Here is an 18,347-nt window from a genome sequence, read left to right as displayed (position 1 = left end):
TTTTTTAAAATTATTCAAAAAATAAGGGTATTTTAGTTTTTTATTATTTATTTTATACCAATTTTTAATTAAATATTATTATACTTTAATTTTTGTCTACTCCAATAAGACATCTTTTTTTGGGACGGAGGGAATATTAAGATTGTTATTTAAATAAAGTAAATAATAAAGTAAAATAAAAAAATTCATTTAATTTATATAAACGTTTTGAAATTTTTTTAAATAGTAAAAAACTTGTAGTTTAATGACTAATAAGTCCTCAACTTAAGTTCCAGTCCGTTAATGAACTATATTTTTATTGATTAATTTTATTATTATTATTTTTTTGTTCGGATTTTTCTTTTTTAATTATTATTATTATTATTAGGAGGGCAACGTATGATGATATGATACATCATCCAACTTAGGTAACATGTTACGTGTTTAATGATACTAAATTAGTTCCCAAATTTATTCAATATTTATTTACTGCTTTTTCTGTCTCACTTAAATTGTTCATTTTTTTGCTTAAATTCGAAGTTTTAGGTAATGAGTAATTAGTAAGTAATTAAAAATAATATTAATAAAAATAATTATAGATTAAAATTAAGATGACTAAATAGTTTATTCAAAATAAAAAAAAATATATAAATTATAAATTTGAAAATGCGATTAAAATATATAATTATATTTTCAAGAAATGTAAAAACAAATTATGTGGGAGGAACGAAAATAAAAATAGTAGACAAATTAAGTGAAAATTATCACATTAGTATTACACATAATTTTCACTTATTCTTTTTATTTTTCTAATTACTAATTGAATTTCTATAAATAATTTAAATTTTCATTTTCAATAAAAAAAATATATGTATTTTTGTAAATTTATGTACCTGATTTAATTGGAGATATTTTATCGGATGAACGAACTATATTTTTAATATTTATTATTAGGTGATTTTTTTATGTTAAATAAATAACACTTTCTTCATAAATCCAATATATATTAAGTACTATTTTTGTCATATCATATGCATTTCAATTTTTAGCAAATTTGGACTCTATTAAACGACTATAAATATTTTTAGTTTTATATTTATTTGTGTCAATATTATATATCAAAATAAAATAAGAAAATTTAAAAAAAAAATTAAAAAAACTCACTAACTACTATTTAAATATAATAGTTCTAAAGCTACGCACAAAAAATAAATATATATTTTAGTGGATGGAGGAAATACTATTTTCATCGTATTTTATTTTATCAGACTAGTTTTTTATGTGGTATTTAAATGGTATAATCTTGTCTTAATATTAAAATGATTTTAATAAATTATATTTAAAAAAGTAAATGGATAAAAAATTTGTGTATGAATAAATAAAAGTTGTAAAAATTTAAATTTTTTAAATTAGAAATAATTATAAAAGAAAAAAACATATTACATTAATATTTGTGTTCAACAAATACATTTATTTTTACGTGATGAATATAATATATTTTTATTCAATTGTGTACAAAAGAATAGTAAAAAAACAAAAGAAAGAAACTCATCATAGTTAATACTTATTTTACATGCAAAATATTATATTAAAATATAATCTTAATTGGGTTGGATACGAAATTTAAGGAATATTAATATTACATTGGTAGTTGATAAAAAGTATAAAAGACCTTTTTGTCCTTGTGAGCTATAAAAAGTAGTGACAATTGTGTAATAAAAATAAAAATGTAGGGATAATTTTATGGCAATATGATTATTTATGAAAATAAGATTATTGTTTTGGAACGGACAAAAATAATAAATAAGACTATATCGTATTTGGACAAAGAAGTACTTGTTAAGCTTTGTTGGGGAGCGATTGGGAGTATTATTTTTATTAATATTTGTGCAAAAATATAAATTGTTAAACTTTGTTTTTCTATTATTTTAAATTAAACTTAAAACTATTTAGTTGATATATTTTTTAATAAAAATATTTTTTCTGCTTCATAAAAATATTTGTCTATCTTAAAATTAAAATTTAGAGTATCAATTTTTTAATTTAGTAATTATATTATGACTATGAATTATATGTTGATAGAAAAAAAAAGTCAGCATGTATTGAATGCTTTAAAAATAATTTATATTAATTTATGTATTTTAATTATATTATTAATATAACTAAACCTAATCGTGTTTTAGTTAATTCAGCACCTGTACTTAATTGTTGTATTATCTATATATTATAAATATTCTTACAATTTACTATATATTACGTAAATATTATTACTTTTATATTACACCATACGCATAAGGGTATTTTGTCTTTTTACTACAAACTAATACTTCCTCCGTCCCATAATAAAGAATGTCTCCATAACTGTACTATTTACCTAACATTACAAATAGCCTTACAATTTATAATATATTACACAAATGTCATTATCTTTATATCACACAATACTAATAAAGTTATTTTAGTCATTTCTACTTTATTCCTAATACATCCCAATATAATACTAATATTTTTAAAATTTCGTGTAAAAAACAAAGAGATACATAATTATGCGATGGAGGAAGTATAATTCTAAAATTAAAAATTTACAATAATAAAAAAAAAATGGTACTATTTGCAGAGACGTAGTATTTTATTTTATTTTATTTTTATATAAAGTCACATCAAAATACTATTTAAATAAAAATAAAAATAAAAATTTTATTTAAAATTAATTTCAAATGACAGTAACCAACGAGCAGATATTAGCACATAACAATGACGCATTTATGCAATTTTCTTGTAGAAATAAAAATACTAGTAGTATTTCCCTATTCTTTGCTTTCAAGGCTTTCAACAAACCATATTTTTATCACAACCTTCTAATCAAATTAACGCCCAACTGCCTACGATCGTTCTTCTCCTCCTACCTCCCTAATCATTATTTCTAATCTTTCCTCTCTCAATTTAGGATGACAAGACAAAGAATCCAAATTTCGAATGAAAAATTCATGCACTTTTGGAGGCCAATTATATGTAGGCAAAGTGTTCGACGAAATGCCTGAAAGACAAAAAAAAAACAAAAAAAAAAAAACAGTGAAGTGTATACAAAGTTGTCTGGTCTGAAAACCCCCAAACTAACTTCCCAACAGAACCCCACCAATACTTCCCTATAAAAGCTTCTACAAAGCTACAAAGCTTGCCAGACAATGGACAATTAATTATTCCTTTGAGCTTTGGCAAGAGAAAGAAGAAGAAGAAAGAAGCAATATGGCCATGGGTGTTTTAGTGATGGCTTTGGGTTTGATTTTGAGTTCATTACAGTTGCAGGTGTCGAATGGAGCCGTCTATAAGGTCGGGGACTCAGCCGGATGGACAACCATTGGGAATGTTGATTACAAGAAATGGGCTGTCTCGAAAAACTTTCAAGTTGGTGATGTTATTGGTATGTGTATGAATATATGATACATGTGTGTGTGTTGTTTTAATATGTTTAAGGTCGCGTTTCGATATTTATTTGAAGTGTAGGTTTAGCATTCGTAAAAGGTTGTTTGACGAGACATAAATAGGCATTGGACGTGGCGTTCTGAGTAGATAATTGGCTTATATATATATATATATAAGATTTTAAATGAAGATATGATTTGAATATGATGTTTTTTAGAGATTGAATTTTCTATGAAGTGCGAAAATAATTTCGAAAATGTGTGTAAACAGATTCATATTTTTTATGGTTTGAGCACTAATGGAAAAAAAAAAAATGTTGTTTCTATAAGTTAATTTTTATAGTTTGAGCTCTGCTGATGTTCGTTCGTCGAAGAAATAGAGGCAGAGGTTGCTCAATGCTCATTTCTTTGACTTTGATATTTTAGTTTGAGTTGGTATCAATTTTTTTGTTAATCAATAATTTTTTGTCTAAATATTGAACTTGAAAGAGATCAATTTTACCCTTTTGAAGAACGCTAGAGGTGTGTTTACTTGGCTTTTAGTTTTTTTGTTCGAATAGTGATTTGATTACGATGTTTTGTTAAAAGAAATAATATATTTTTATAAGAAATCGCAAGGGTTATATATTAGAAGGATGTTTATAAATATCAAGGATTGAAAATTTATTTTAGAGTTCGTTATGCTATATTTGTTATTGAATTTTTTTTTCCGAATTTTAACAAATGTAACCGTGCTGAGTTCATGAACAATTTCGTTTTGGTTCCTATAATGCTATGGTTGCAATGTTTTCATTCGAAAATTGAGAGTTTGTTTAATTGACTATTTTCCTTTAAAAAGTATAATATTTGACGCTTATTTTTAAAACAAAATACAAAGTTCGACTACTTTTTTTGTTTTTACCTCAAAAATTTAAAGATTAAACTAAAATAATTGAACAAATTTTAAATTTTAGAGCGTCCATTTCTTTTTAAAGTAATAAAAAAGATTTTCTATACAACTAATAAATAACTATTGTTTAGAAAACTATGTAAAAAAAAGGTTTATTCATTTTGTATTTTCTGATGGATATATTTTTTATATTAGATACGAAAAATTGTATTGATAATATAAAAAAAATATATATATTTTATGTCGAATTATCAACATTTTGTGAATAGATAAAATATATATACTATATAATATTCCCTCCGTTCCAATACAATAGTCTTATTTACCATTTTTGTCCGTTCCAAAACAATAGTCTTTATTTTCATAAATAATCATATCATTATAAAACTAACATTATTTTTTCTTTATTATTACACAATTGTCACTATTTTTACACTAATACACTCACAAGGGCAAAAAAGTCTTTAACCCATACTTACTTTTTACCTGCTACAATATAATACCAATATTTCTTAAATCTCATGTCAAACACAATCTAAACTATAGTTCCGAGACTGAGGGAGTATTAAATAATGTGTATATATATATATTTTCATAATATTTATGAGAGGTTATTCCATCTAAGAATACCAAGGGGGTGTTTGGGAAACAACGTTTTGAAGAGCTTTTAGCTTATTGAACCGTTTTTAGCTGTTTAACCAGTCAAAAAACTAATTTAGGTGTTTGGTAAATTAATTTTTTGAAAGAACTTTTGGACCCAAAAAGCTAATTTCTGAAAACTCATCTACCCACGTTTTGAAAGAGCTTTTTCATTTTAATTTTGGTTATTCCTTATTTACCCTTAAAACTTAATTATTTATTTTTTACATATATATATATATTTTTATAGCAGTATTTATTAATTATTTTTAATATATTTAATTTATTAAATTATATTTTTATTTTTATAAATTTAAAATAATTACTATTATTAGTTATTAATATATCAAGGTCCTTAATAGTCATTTTATGTATAAACAACTATTTACCGTTGTTTTACCAAATACTTTAATACAAACAGCTAATTGAATCAACTAGTAAAACTAGCTAATTGAATCAGCTAACAGCTAAAAGCTATCAGCTAATTGCCAAACGCACCATAAACGAACAAATCCAAAAAATTATAAAAATTTTGGAATATCCTATATTAAAATTAAAATTTAATTCAAACTAATGGAGTATAATTTCAATTCCATCCTTAACAATAAACTGTTTATATTCTTTAGTGTTCGAGTACAACCCTCAGTTTCACAACGTGATGCGAGTCACGCACGCTGATTACAGAGCTTGCAATGCCTCGTCGCCTATGTCGACGCACACGACCGGGAACGACTCCATCACCATCGACTCACACGGGCACCACTTTTTTGTGTGCGCCGTACCGGGACATTGCCAAGCCGGCCAAAAAGTTGACATCAATGTTCTTCGTGCCCCGTCCGTTTCACTTAGTCCTAAGGAGTCACTGAGGCCGTCTTCTGACCCTAAAGTTGCAACGCCGGCGCCGGCAATGGCGCCGCCTCCTAGCAATGCGGCCGCCCTTTTTGGGAAGCTCGACCGGATAATTCTTCTTCTAGTAGTGCTCTTTGGAAGCTTCTAGAAGTATCATTTTTTCGACTTATTTGGTATATATATATATTCGTAAAATTTGATCTATGTTCGGAATAATTTTGTCCTTTGATATATAATATTTGTATTATAGTTTTCTTGAATTTGAGTTTTGATTGAGGTATCTTACTTGACAAGTGTGTTCCATTTGAAGTTTGGGTTTTGATATTTGAAAATGAAAAAATTTTGGATTGAAATGATATTTTAATATGATATAAATATGTATGTTACGCTCTTTTGAGAAAAAAAAAAAAAAAAAAAAAAAAAAAAAAGGTAATTTTTTTTATAATATATTTGATGAAAGATAAATATTTAATTGTTTTGTTTTAATCAATCTTGATTAATTTAGGTGTTTTTTTTTTAATTTAAAATAAAAAAATTATATTAGTAATATAAAAAAATAATATTTTTATTTAATATTAATATTTTTTGTGAAAAATAATACCTCCTCCGTCCCATTGAAAAATTACCATTTTCTATTTTCGTTCGTGTTATCATTTCTTAATTTAGTAATTGTACTACCTACCTAACATAATAAATACCCTTTCAACTTACAATATATTACAAAAATGTCATTACTTTTATATTACACTGTACTAATAAAGGTATTTGTTTTTTTTACTATAATCCAATATAATACTAATATTAAAAAATGTACGTACAAAAAACAAATGCCATCCTTTCAATAAGACGAAGGGAGTATAATATACTCCCTCCGTCCCATGTAAGATGGGTGTATTACCGTAGCCACGAAAATTTAGGTAAAATATAATTACTAAGTAATTAAGAAGTATATTAGTAAAAATAATTATTATTTAGTAAAAATAATTATAGATTAAGATTAAGATAAATAAATAGTTTAATTAAAATTAAAAAAATTATAAAAATTTAAAATGCGATTAAAGTGCATAATTATATTTCCAAAAATAGAAAGGGCAAGTTATGTGGAACGAACAAAAATAAAAAATAGAGACAAATTATAAGAGACAGGGTTAAAAATCATACATGTAAAATAATTGATTGGACGAACACAACTCTAATCATTTCACCCTAATTCCATTATTATGGTAGTCAATTGAATCGAGCAATTTTAAGTCAAATCACTAATAAAGTTTTCGTTAGACAAGCTTCTTTATCCAAAAAGCTAAGAACATAATTATTATTATATTATACTAAATATATCATTCAAAAATATTAAATACACATCATATCAAATATTTATTTTATATTAAAAAATAATCTAATGATTATTTCAAACTCAAACGTTATATGCTATATATTAAAAATATAATAGAAATTTCAATATTTTTCCTATTATCTTTCTAAACTCGAACAACTCATAACAATAATGAGTCGAGGTCAAGCCTTAACAAACCAAACTTGTTTTCACATCCTCATAGCACCTCTGCTTTTAATTTTATTATCCTTATTCCATCTATCGAGTCCGAATTACTGTACATACAGAAATTTAAGATAATAATAATTACTAAATAATTAAAAATATATTAATAAAAATAATTATTTTATAATATAAATAATTATATATTAAAATTAAAATAACTAATTAATCTAATTAAAATTAAAAAATATTAAAGTGTATAATCAGTTTCGAAAAAAAATAACCTGAAATATGAGATGTGAAATATACGAAAACGACAATATGACCACAATAGACGGGATACTACTCACTTTTATATTAAAATAAGATTATTATAGTCTCTGTATTCATACAGAGCTGCATAATTTTGATGGACGAAAAAAAAGTACCTAGTAACTCAAAACTAAGCATTAGCTAAATGTATAACTTCGAATCACTTGTCATATATACCAACAAAGCGAAGCAAATAATGAACTATTCATAACTTATTGCTAGGGCTTTGTTTACACAACACACTTTCACTCATTTGACATTATTCATTTTTCAAAAAACATCACATCAGATATACTTTTTCTCTCACAAAACATCAAATCAAATACTAACTTTTTTTCAAACTTCTAAAATTCCAAAAACCTCTATCTAAACAAAGCCTAGATTTTGCGACAAATATAATCCAAACTAGTTCGCGCCTAAATTTGAACCTTATATTTAGATCTAAACTTACCCCAACTAGATCGAAAATAAGGCCTATTGAACAATATGTCGAGTCAAAATCACACTTCGATCACAAATATATCTACTCTTAACTCCAAGCGCACATCCTAAGTTCGATTTCAACATGACATTGATAAAAAATGGATCCATCCAGTTTTCCGTGCATAAGACCTTATGTTCAAATTCATCGGCAAAAAATGTAAAACACACAGGGCAAAAAAATGTCAGTAGAAGCTCCTAAAGCATCATAAGATGACTCAACCATCGGGGAGAAATATGTACTTCCACCATATACGAATAGTTTGAACACAGTTCTTGGCTAGAGAACAGTGCGTGTAAGCTCTATCACATTTCGGTATACAATGACCTCGACTAATTTTTGCAATTAGTTTTCGAGCAAGATTACATCATTTTACACTTGCAACTCCCCTTCTAAAAATTAATGTGTCGTCCTACAAAACCCGGTAATATATGCTCACTATGGTTCTAGGTTTTGAAGGGGAGAAATATTTTGCACAAACTATACACACATATTTCTGTCGCTAAAGACAAACTTGGGATGTAACAAGAATTGACAAAGCTCTTTAAAAATAGAGGAAGCAGAAGTAACCTTGTTCTCGAATGGCAGGTGTTAGACAAGACGAGCATTGTTATACGATGAGACCATCGAGTAGAGGTTGTTCAGGACCTGCTCTCCTCCTAGACAGTCTGTTGTGGTGCTGCTGTTCTCTGTGGATCCAAAGGGGAAATTTTAGTACCAAAGTAGCATTTGATTTCATCATTTATCAAAAGGTAATGGAATTACGCCATGTAGGAAGACCTAAAATCGAAAAGATAGTCATCAAAATAGTTCATAAGCAAGAAATGGATACAGACACATACACAGGCATACATTCACACATATATATATATATACACACACGTATTGAAATTAACTGGATCAGAAAAATGGAACTAGTCGAGTGATCACCCCAAATTTACAAGTAGCACACGAATAATTCAGTGGGTTTGCTAACAAGAACCCAAGTTAAGGTATGCAATACGACAACAACGAATAAGTAAACTATTTGGGTTCTATTTATTTTCGACTGTGTTGTGTCAGTTAAGTGATACATAATTTATATTTGATTATACGACCTTGTTTATCTCCTACGTAAATATTGGTAGCAAAAATATTGTTAACTAACAAACTACCAGAATACAGACATTGAATGCCATAGTACGATACAGGTCAAGCAGGATAGAGACCTTACTCTAGTGGATTGAAGTTCGACAGCCGAATTGTCTTCACTATCCTGAAAAGTTTGAGAGCAAGAATTTTCTATCACCAGCATCAATCGACGACAACTGATAAGAGAGTTTTGCAATTGAAAAGTACCTCAATCAAAAGATCCTTCCTTGTAACCATTCCAATAACACGAGAAGCACGGGGAACAACAAGTATATGCCTTAATCCTAATTGGCGGAACAGATTATATACCTGGGTCGTCAATATAGAATGAGATGTCACCACATGTAGCATGACAAATTGAATATAAGAAAACACTAACCCAAATATATATATATATATATTTTCACCTTTGTTAATGACATATCCTCCGGAACAACATAAGGTGAGGGGTTTAAAAATGGAGCAAGGTCAATGTACATGTTCATATCATCAGGGGTTAGATGAACGTCATCTAAAGTAATGCCCTTAGTGGAAACAGGTTTGACGAATTCATTTAGATTGTGCCTGTAATGTAGCCAATCGACAACATATAAGCCTCAACTGCGGATTATTGGGCAGGATGGCCAAAAGTTTCTGTACTATCCCTTTACCTGATTGGCGGCGGACCGTCTCTTGAATTAAAGGGCAATGGACTGAGCTGAAAATCAACTTTTGACTGCAGAAGCACCAGCAAATGACTGCAAGAATCAAACCACCAAATGTAAAAGTTGTCAATTACAGAGCACGAGCAAGTACAGTTAATTGTGTGTTTGTAAGGAGGTGAGCCCGTGAGTGATCTAATTGAGTTAAAACAAGCAGAAGAGACCTTCTCAATATGAGGCCAATGACGAGTGTTTCTCCACTTCTTGTGTGATCGATGACCTGGAAAGCACCAAAAGAAAAATAAAATACATATTAAGCTGCGGTCCAGTCGGCATGTGGACTGAAGCAAAGCACTTTCCAACTTACAGGAAAGCCATTGTGATTGTTACCCCTTAGAATAGAAAGTGCATCTGACACCTTCACGACACGAGGGAAGTAGATAACCTACAATATATCAGAAGAAGATTCAGTTACATAAACTGTTCGTATAACTCATTTAAAAGAATTATGATCAAATCCACAGTGCCTTTAGTAGATAATCTACATTAAAAGTTAAACGCCAGCATTTACTTTCTTCATTGAAATTAAATGTACAGTACATATGGATGCTACCTGAGAGCAGGACACACAATAACATAATTTATATAAATATATATAGCTTTTGAAAATTTTGAACTCCAATGATTGATGTCATGACACAATCAAATGTGGAAGTTCACATAATTTATTGAAACTTCTCATAATTAGAGAAGTACATAAATATTGCATTTCCACCAACCTGTTGATTCCCACAAGCCTCCTTTGCCGTCATATTCCGCATTTGATACTTTGGTCTTGATTCCAATAAAGGAATGCCTCTTAGTCGAGCCTGCTCTTCATACAGACCTTCATTGAAAGCATCGCCAACAGCCTGCAGACACAAAACCATGAAAGTTTATCATGGTATAATCAAACAATAAAGGCTTGTATAAACAGGATGCCTCCATTTAAGCCTCTATTGTAATCCATACAGAAACGGTATGTTCTGCAATAAATTAAACAACTAATATATATATTAAACTTTAAGCTCAACGGACATATGAGTGTATTTTTCACAAATTTTAGATACAAGATATTATTAATGTACATGTCATGGTATAAATATGAGCGAGTCCAATTCAAGAAAACCCGCACAAGCACCCTAAAAATTCTCATTCCCTTCTGGATGTAAAATTGCCAAGTGAAATATCGGAGACAACATAATCTTTTTGAAAAGGTTCCAAGAGGTTCATACCTTTGATATGAGAAGAACAAGCATGATGAGAGGAAGAAACTTCAAATTATTTGAAATTTCAACCATGATCACACAGAGAGAAACAGTCATCCGCATCGAACCTCCAAGAAAAGATGCAGCTCCTAAAAGAGCATATCTAGTTAAAAGAACAAAAAGTTGTCAGAGTTTCCAACAAGGAAAAAATTCCAAGGATGCCCAGCTTCATACCCATTATAACCATTTGAAATTCCAGTAAAGAATTGTACCCACAAACAACAATATTAGTCTAGCATTTTCTAAAGAAAACGATTCAGTATGAGCATATGAAAACAAACAAGAACGGTGAAACACATGATGAACCATTCAAAGAATAGATTAAAGTCATTCTTCAAAATTTAAAGCTATCAAAGTTTATGATCCGTAGGCCAATTAATGTAGCCGCTAGTTGATATTTGAGTCAGTGAAAGGCTCTCTCATTGTCCAACCTGCCCCCCCCAAAGAAAATATAGCAATTTCAAACTTTTATCGGAGGAGAAAAGAACAGAGAGGGAACTCACGTTCCTTCTTCAATATTCAGCTTCTCATAGTAGCTAACAACAAACATGCCTACAAGTCGCCCATAAGTCGAGCCAATCATTATACCAGGAACAAATTGACCAGCTGGAACGGCAGTGCCAAAAGTGATTACTGCTAATGAGTAAAACATAACCTGACAAAAGAAAAACAAATAAAAAATCGCAATACGAGGTGCATCCAATGATAAGAGTCTATCTACATGAGAGAGTGCTGTAACTTCAAATTTCTTCAATTAAGAAAAAAAAAAATATATATATTTATTTATGGTAAATAATGAAGCAGGAGCAAAGTCATGGTGCAGTGATCATAATAATATGCATAGAATATTCAGTGAAGATCAAGCCTTATGTGTTCACGTAAAAGTGTATCAAATGAATGGATAATTTTTTATATATAAGAGAAGCAAGTTTTTCATGTACATAGTGAAACAATGATCTGAAGAAAAATGCAATACCAGAAATGTCAGCAGGCTCCGCGAACTAAATTCGTGAATTGTTTTTGCACTGAACAAATTTCTGATGGCATCGTCCTGCAAACATGTTTAAAATGCATTAGAAGATACATAATGCAACCATGCTAATTGATTGAACAACAAAAACTAGTTTGAGTTTAAGGTGACCTGTGTGTTGAAAAAAATAGTTGCCAGGTCATTGTATTCTTTCTCGCCACAATAGAACTGCAAAAACATAAAATAACAAGTTATATTGCCAAGGCCAATTAAAGTGAATACAGAGGAAAAAGAAAAATGCAACTAACCCAACCATCCCCACCCATTTATATTGCTCAATATATTAGGCAACTGCGTAACTTCTGGCGAAAATATCAGCATTCAGACATCAGGTTTTAGTAAAGATTTGAGAGCTCTGATATGTGTATCTCAGAAAATGTTATTATTGGAATTATTAACATACTGTACACAGATGATACATTACATATATGAATCTTGGATAGTGAAGGGGAAAAATACGAATCAACTTCAAAATTATTTGTTAAGAAAAAAAAAAAAAATGTGACTACTAAGTATCATCAGTCAGAATTCTTAAACTAATGCAATAATACAAGAGGATATAAGCTTAATAGAAGATATACACACCAACACATAAAGCTGGAAACTTTCAAGTTAATCAGTCAATGCCCTAAAGCCCACACCCTGCCGTGTATAGTGTGGGTTCCATTACCAGATCCATAAATATCACTACAAGTTAAGTTGAAACTGCAACACACGAAAGTGGCAAGTAAAACAAAATATGGCCAAACAGATTGTAGAAATAGCCTTTCATATCTTACATTTACATAATTCCCATACATTCCAGGACGACGGGGACACTCAATACTAGAGTCAGGATCTGTTTCAGGGCAGGGGGTGCATTTCTTAAAAAGTGGCAATCCAAATGAAATAACGGAGGTCAGAAGGGAAACGATGCAAACTTCAATGACCTACAACACAAAGAACAATCAAACATTAGTTTACAAAGGTAGTGCAACCTATGATTGCACATCTAAAGCGTACCCTCACACGTCTTCCTTTCTTATGCAAATAATTCCGCCGGAAGTAAGCTATGTAATATGTAAGTTGATTAAAAAGTGCTCCTGAAAAGCAATTCACAAAAGAAGCACGTTTACAAACTTGTATCACTGAGCATTAATTAGAAACTATGTTCAGCTTAGAGCATGTTCACACGTACCGAGAAGTCCCCCAATAATACCAATAAAAGCCATCGGTAACAGTTCCTGAAATGAGTAGTCTTCCTGACCACTAAAAAGAATCTTGATTATAATCAAAGAAAAGAATAGCAACCAAAACGTATGACCGGTATCAAACATGAAATAGATCATCACCCTGAGATGTCCCATATGATAAAGCCTCCGGAGCCAAAATGTCCACACTTTCCACTCTTACACCATCCCATTGATGCACGCACAACAACAGCCACAATAGCAGATGTAAAAAAGACACGCCACATAAGTTGACTCCTCCACCTTAAACAAGACGTGTGGAAAAGAAAATTAAAATTCAGAATTCAGGTCAAAATTGAACTCAGCTGATTATGGTATGAAAACACATCAAAGTACTATGTTCCAGCTGATCTCTTGTATCCTCATACTTTCGGAAATTTTGGTGTATTGTTTTTGTTATAGCATAAACTAGAATATTCATGACAAAATCAATCATAACTTCCAAAAACACATCCACATAGTGCAGAAAATTATCATGATGATTGCACTAGCCTTATAATTCAGTGGTTAAATTTCCCATTATACATAATTGGAAACAAAGTCCCTTTGGTAAAGTTTAACTGTGCCAGAAATTATTGCATTCAAATGAAAGCAAAAATTAAAAAATTAAAAAGAAGGAATACTACTGGGTTATTACTACCACTACCAGGAAAAGAGAATGCAAGGGATGCACCTAAACATAAAAATTTGGAAATTCAAAAAGAGAGTAAGTACCATGATGTTACTTCTTCTAGTGCAAACAATACACCACCAACTGGCGCTCTAAAAGCAGCAGCCACCCCGGCTGCACATCCACAGGTCACCTTGTTCATGATATGAAACCAGTATAAGACAATAGGGGTTGGGCCATATCAACCCTTCCAACAAAACAAATGTTCACGTGCTTCAAATAATTTTCCATGAACCAAGTACAGCTATGCATGTTATTTTACACAGAACAAGTAATAAGGAAAAAGTGCTCAGAAACTGTACAGGTCTCTACCTATAGAACACAGCCACATTTATGGAGCGGAAAATAAAAATAACCTTAAAGATGGTTGGTTCGACTGTTCATGTTGCTGAGTACACATAATATACCAATCATGTATTCTAAAAATAGGTGTTGGGCACTTGGGCTTAAACCTTTCTATAACATTATAATAATAAACTGCAATGTTATACCACCAAGTTGGCCAAGATTTAATAGGTAGCATACGCTGATATTTAATGCCCGCAGAAAAATAATGCTGTCAGTTAAGTCAAACTCAGCAACCTCTATACTCCTAACAATGTACAGAAAAGCAAATGGAAAGTGCAAATGAAATCCAAGTTCTAAGCATTTAGACGTGAATAATTGAACATGTTAACTTACAAGATCACGGCGATCTCGCTCACTTGTAAAAATTTGCAACCATCTCGAACGCAGATGATATTTTGTTGTTCCACCCTGCAGGTATATATATAAAGCTCAATAAAGGAGTGAATGAGAGAAAGAGAGCCTCTGACCGCATTATATGATTATTAATATGATTAATATGGTAGTAGTGACTAGTAAGCATTATCTTGCACAATTCACTTGATCAAATTATATAAATTCACATAAATAAGTAAATCTAACAATGCAACTTCTCTCTTCTCTTACACAATATACACTATTCCAACGAAAATAAAAGAACACACATACTTGCCCCAGCAATGAAGCAATACAAGCACCAATATGCACAAGTGGACCTTCTTTACCAAGTGCTAAGCCACCTCCAACAGACCCTATGCTACCAAAAATCTGTAAAGAGCACATATACATGAATAACCCTCAACTAACTTTAAAAATATATATAAAAAAAAAAAAACATGAATAGGAAATCATGCAAACCTTTCCTACTAAAGTCCTGAACAGAAGAATGCCATGGGTATCGATACCTACACAATTTAGAAGGACAAAAAAATTAACTCCAAATTCAAGGATCCAATTTAATATTTCCTCAGCACAGAAAATTCTAGTAACATTACCATTTAGATAACCCTTGATTTCAGGGATTCCCGATCCAGCCGCTGCTGGTGCAAATTGTGTGATGATATATGCAGAAGATAACACTAGAGCCAAGTTGATCAAAGTATACACTAAGAATCCAGCAAAATATGACTTCTGAATTATATTGAATGTCAAAGAGTACTTCCATCCCGCAAAATTCTCTACGGAAAGATTGATGAATACAGCAGCTAGTGCAGTACCTGAATGTAAATATTTAAGTAGTTAATGACCAGATTCTTTCTTGAATTAAGTGGACTGGGGTATGGTGATGTCAATTGTGGATGTTTGCATCATGCCATATTCAAGTAACAGAAACTTAGAACACGCATGTACCACATATATGAAGCTTGTTCGCATCAGGTTTTTTAAGACCATGAGCTTAGTGAAAGAATTTTTCAACAACGATCAGTTTATCCATATGATGCTATACTAGAAAATGCTTACTATTTAAAGCTTAAGCCGTAGAACACTATTAGATAAGCAATAATTCACATTAAACTTGGTGTAAAGGAACTAGATTCTAGATGAAAAGCATCTCAAACTAAACGGCTTTTACCACATTGAAAAAAGGACACCAAAAATTTATTAAAACAGATCTTAATACCCAAATGGACAAGCCCAAGCTACTCTATACACTCCTTCTCATTAGATAGTTTTCAATTTGATCCCCAACTGATTTTCAGTTAATATGAGATAAATACCAAGTAGGCATACTTATTACAATTAACCCCCACCCATACATCCACAAAGCATTTTCAGACATTAAATTCTTTCAGTAGTTACCATCATTTTTTAAATTTCCCTAGCTTAGATTTTCATTTTAAAAATCTTTGGTCGGCATAACTTAAATCACATTTATGAATTATCCCTTATATAGATTATAAACTTAAGGATATTATTCATGAATATGTACGTTAACAGTGGCATCATGCAGTTGACAAAATTACGACCTATTTTATGATGATTTTTCCTACTTTATCTTTGAATTGTTTGGTTCAACCAAGATAAGAAAATATATTTTATAGTTTTGAAAATAGATAAACTGAGGATCCCTCATTTAAAGAATTGTAATTATATATATATATATTGAGCATTGGAATATTAATAATGGTAGTTTATAATAATCAGCGGCTTACAGAAAATTCACAACACGCTATGGCACTGCAAGGAAAGCATATGTTGTGACCCAACAATTTCTAATTGTGCAATCAATGCAATTCTGTAGTATATAGTGGTATAATATCATCGCGCATACACAAACAAATACTCTCACATGCAATTATATAGGCAAAAATCAACTAAGACAATTTGTCAAGCAAACAAAGAAAAAGAAAAACCTTCCGATCAAAAAAAAAAAAAAAAAAAAAGAAGAAAAACCTAAATACAAAATAGAGTTCACAATAAAAGAACAAACAACATAAATCAAAACTCACCAACCCCAATAAGCAATGCCAAGATCCATTTCACCACTACACTGTACGCCATGTAAAGCTTCCCCCTTTTAGCCTGCAACAAATAAATAATTAAACTCGACTGTCCCATCACGGCTTTAACTACAATTTGTCAAGCAGGTAAAGAAACAGGCTTCTGAATATTTGAAAAATCAGAGTTACTAATAGATTAGATATTGGCGTCTCAAAACAGTACAAATCAATCAAACCAACAACTAGCTAAGGAAATTTCAGTAAATTACTCAAAAGAGTAGCCCTAATCAACAACCTGAAGCGAAAAAACTGAAGACTCCAAAATGTAAACAGATTCAATAATAAGTATTCCATCAAGATATTCCCAAATTGCTCCTATACATACATACATATATATATAATATGTTAAGCTCTAGTTGAACTTCATCTTCCCAATCAATTACGACAACAACCCCTGAAATGTTTAATTAACAAGCACTGAAAGCTAATCAGCAAATTAATCCTGCATCTAAGTTCAGCATTGCATAATTAATCGACAAATCAATTGAAAGTTCATTTAAAAAATTTAATTGCGAGCGCGCCTGCTCTTCTCGGTAGGCGCTATTTTCAATGACTTCGTAGTCAAGGCTTTCAACGGTGCCTCCGTCGAGCATTCTATATTGGTCGACATCATCGACGGAAGCTCCGTCGGTGTCCGCCTCCGAGTCCGGCAACCGCGACCACATCAGCCTCGCCGTCTCCACGCCATTCTGAAAATGATTCGATAACATCTTCGTATATATACGCAGCACAAATCTAAACCCTCATCAATCCCACAAAGCCGAGCGCTTTGAATTGGAGAACGAAACTAAAGAGGGAAGCCCTTTTTTCCCCGGATCAAATTAAAACCCTAATCATACAGTATGTATTGAAATTTTCGAGAGAATCTTTTCAAGATAATTAAGAATCGATCTGAAACAGGGATGAATCAAATACGAATAGAAATCCGATACGATCCAATTATGGGATCACAGAAACTCAGCGAATCTTGGAATTGAGTGAACAAAATTTCTTCTAATTTTTCTTCGCTCATCAGCAGTGGCGATGGAACGACGTGGTGTATCATGGTCTTGTCCACAGAGATGTATTCAGTTGACTACGTGGCAGCATCTGATTGGATGTCGATTGAGGTTGATTTTGGACTAATGACTTTGACAACAATTTAGGGTGTGTTTATTTGAAGGATTTCGGTGGATTTCCACTGTTCATCCAATTTTTTTTCCCCAAAAATATCAAATCAAATACTTATTTTTTATTTTTTATATTATACTAAAAATCAATTTTACATTCAAAACATCACATCAAACCCTATTTATATCACATCATACAACTATTCAAATTCAAAATTTTTACTATTCAAATCCCAACTCAAAATCCAAACCCCCAAACAAACACACCCTTAAGTGTACCCATGGATCACATTACCGCAAATATAAGAATTTAGGAAATATATGATTTTTAAATAATAA

General features: G+C 30.6%; 2 protein-coding genes across 2 annotated transcripts; one reads left to right on the top strand and one right to left on the bottom strand.

Moving 5' to 3' along the window:
* The first annotated feature begins 2,781 nt into the window (after positions 1 to 2,781).
* LOC127250202 (mavicyanin) lies at positions 2,782 to 6,133 on the top strand. The gene is made up of 2 exons (XM_051273362.1): positions 2,782 to 3,400; positions 5,556 to 6,133. The coding sequence occupies exons 1-2, from the start codon at positions 3,226 to 3,228 to the stop codon at positions 5,924 to 5,926; spliced, it is 546 nt and encodes a 181-aa protein (XP_051129319.1). The 5' UTR covers positions 2,782 to 3,225; the 3' UTR covers positions 5,927 to 6,133.
* A 2,160-nt stretch (positions 6,134 to 8,293) lies between these two features.
* On the bottom strand, positions 8,294 to 17,935 carry LOC127250365 (chloride channel protein CLC-d). The gene is made up of 23 exons (XM_051273608.1): positions 17,421 to 17,935; positions 16,849 to 16,921; positions 15,394 to 15,615; positions 15,257 to 15,303; positions 15,068 to 15,166; positions 14,756 to 14,830; positions 14,119 to 14,207; positions 13,507 to 13,647; positions 13,353 to 13,423; positions 13,178 to 13,257; positions 12,955 to 13,104; positions 12,287 to 12,343; positions 12,122 to 12,196; positions 11,649 to 11,800; positions 11,113 to 11,248; positions 10,618 to 10,749; positions 10,206 to 10,283; positions 10,063 to 10,118; positions 9,848 to 9,934; positions 9,605 to 9,761; positions 9,405 to 9,506; positions 9,275 to 9,321; positions 8,294 to 8,755 (listed from the first exon to the last, which is right to left on the bottom strand). Exons 1-23 carry the CDS (start codon positions 17,607 to 17,609, stop codon positions 8,677 to 8,679), a joined length of 2,394 nt encoding a protein of 797 aa, XP_051129565.1. The 5' UTR covers positions 17,610 to 17,935; the 3' UTR covers positions 8,294 to 8,676.
* Between the last annotated feature and the right edge of the window lie 412 nt (positions 17,936 to 18,347).

Source organism: Andrographis paniculata, unplaced genomic scaffold (genome assembly GCF_009805555.1).
Source record: "Andrographis paniculata isolate CXL003 unplaced genomic scaffold, ASM980555v1 Contig37END, whole genome shotgun sequence".
NCBI classification, from domain to species: Eukaryota; Viridiplantae; Streptophyta; class Magnoliopsida; order Lamiales; family Acanthaceae; genus Andrographis; species Andrographis paniculata.
The sequence above is the reverse complement of the archived record's forward strand: the minus strand, read 5'-3'. Positions and strand labels throughout refer to the sequence as shown.

Coding starts and splice junctions, on each gene's coding strand:
- LOC127250202 (XM_051273362.1), top strand. CDS start 3,226: ATGGCCATGGGTGTTTTAGTGATGGCTTTGGGTTTGATTTTGAGTTCA. Junction 3,401..5,555: donor TCAAGTTGGTGATGTTATTG/GTATGTGTATGA, acceptor TATATTCTTTAG/TGTTCGAGTACAACCCTCAG.
- LOC127250365 (XM_051273608.1), bottom strand. CDS start 17,609: ATGTTATCGAATCATTTTCAGAATGGCGTGGAGACGGCGAGGCTGATG. Junction 10,750..11,112: donor TTGTTCTTCTCATATCAAAG/GTATGAACCTCT, acceptor TTGTGTCTGCAG/GCTGTTGGCGATGCTTTCAA. Junction 10,284..10,617: donor AGGCTTGTGGGAATCAACAG/GTTGGTGGAAAT, acceptor GATATATTGTAG/GTTATCTACTTCCCTCGTGT.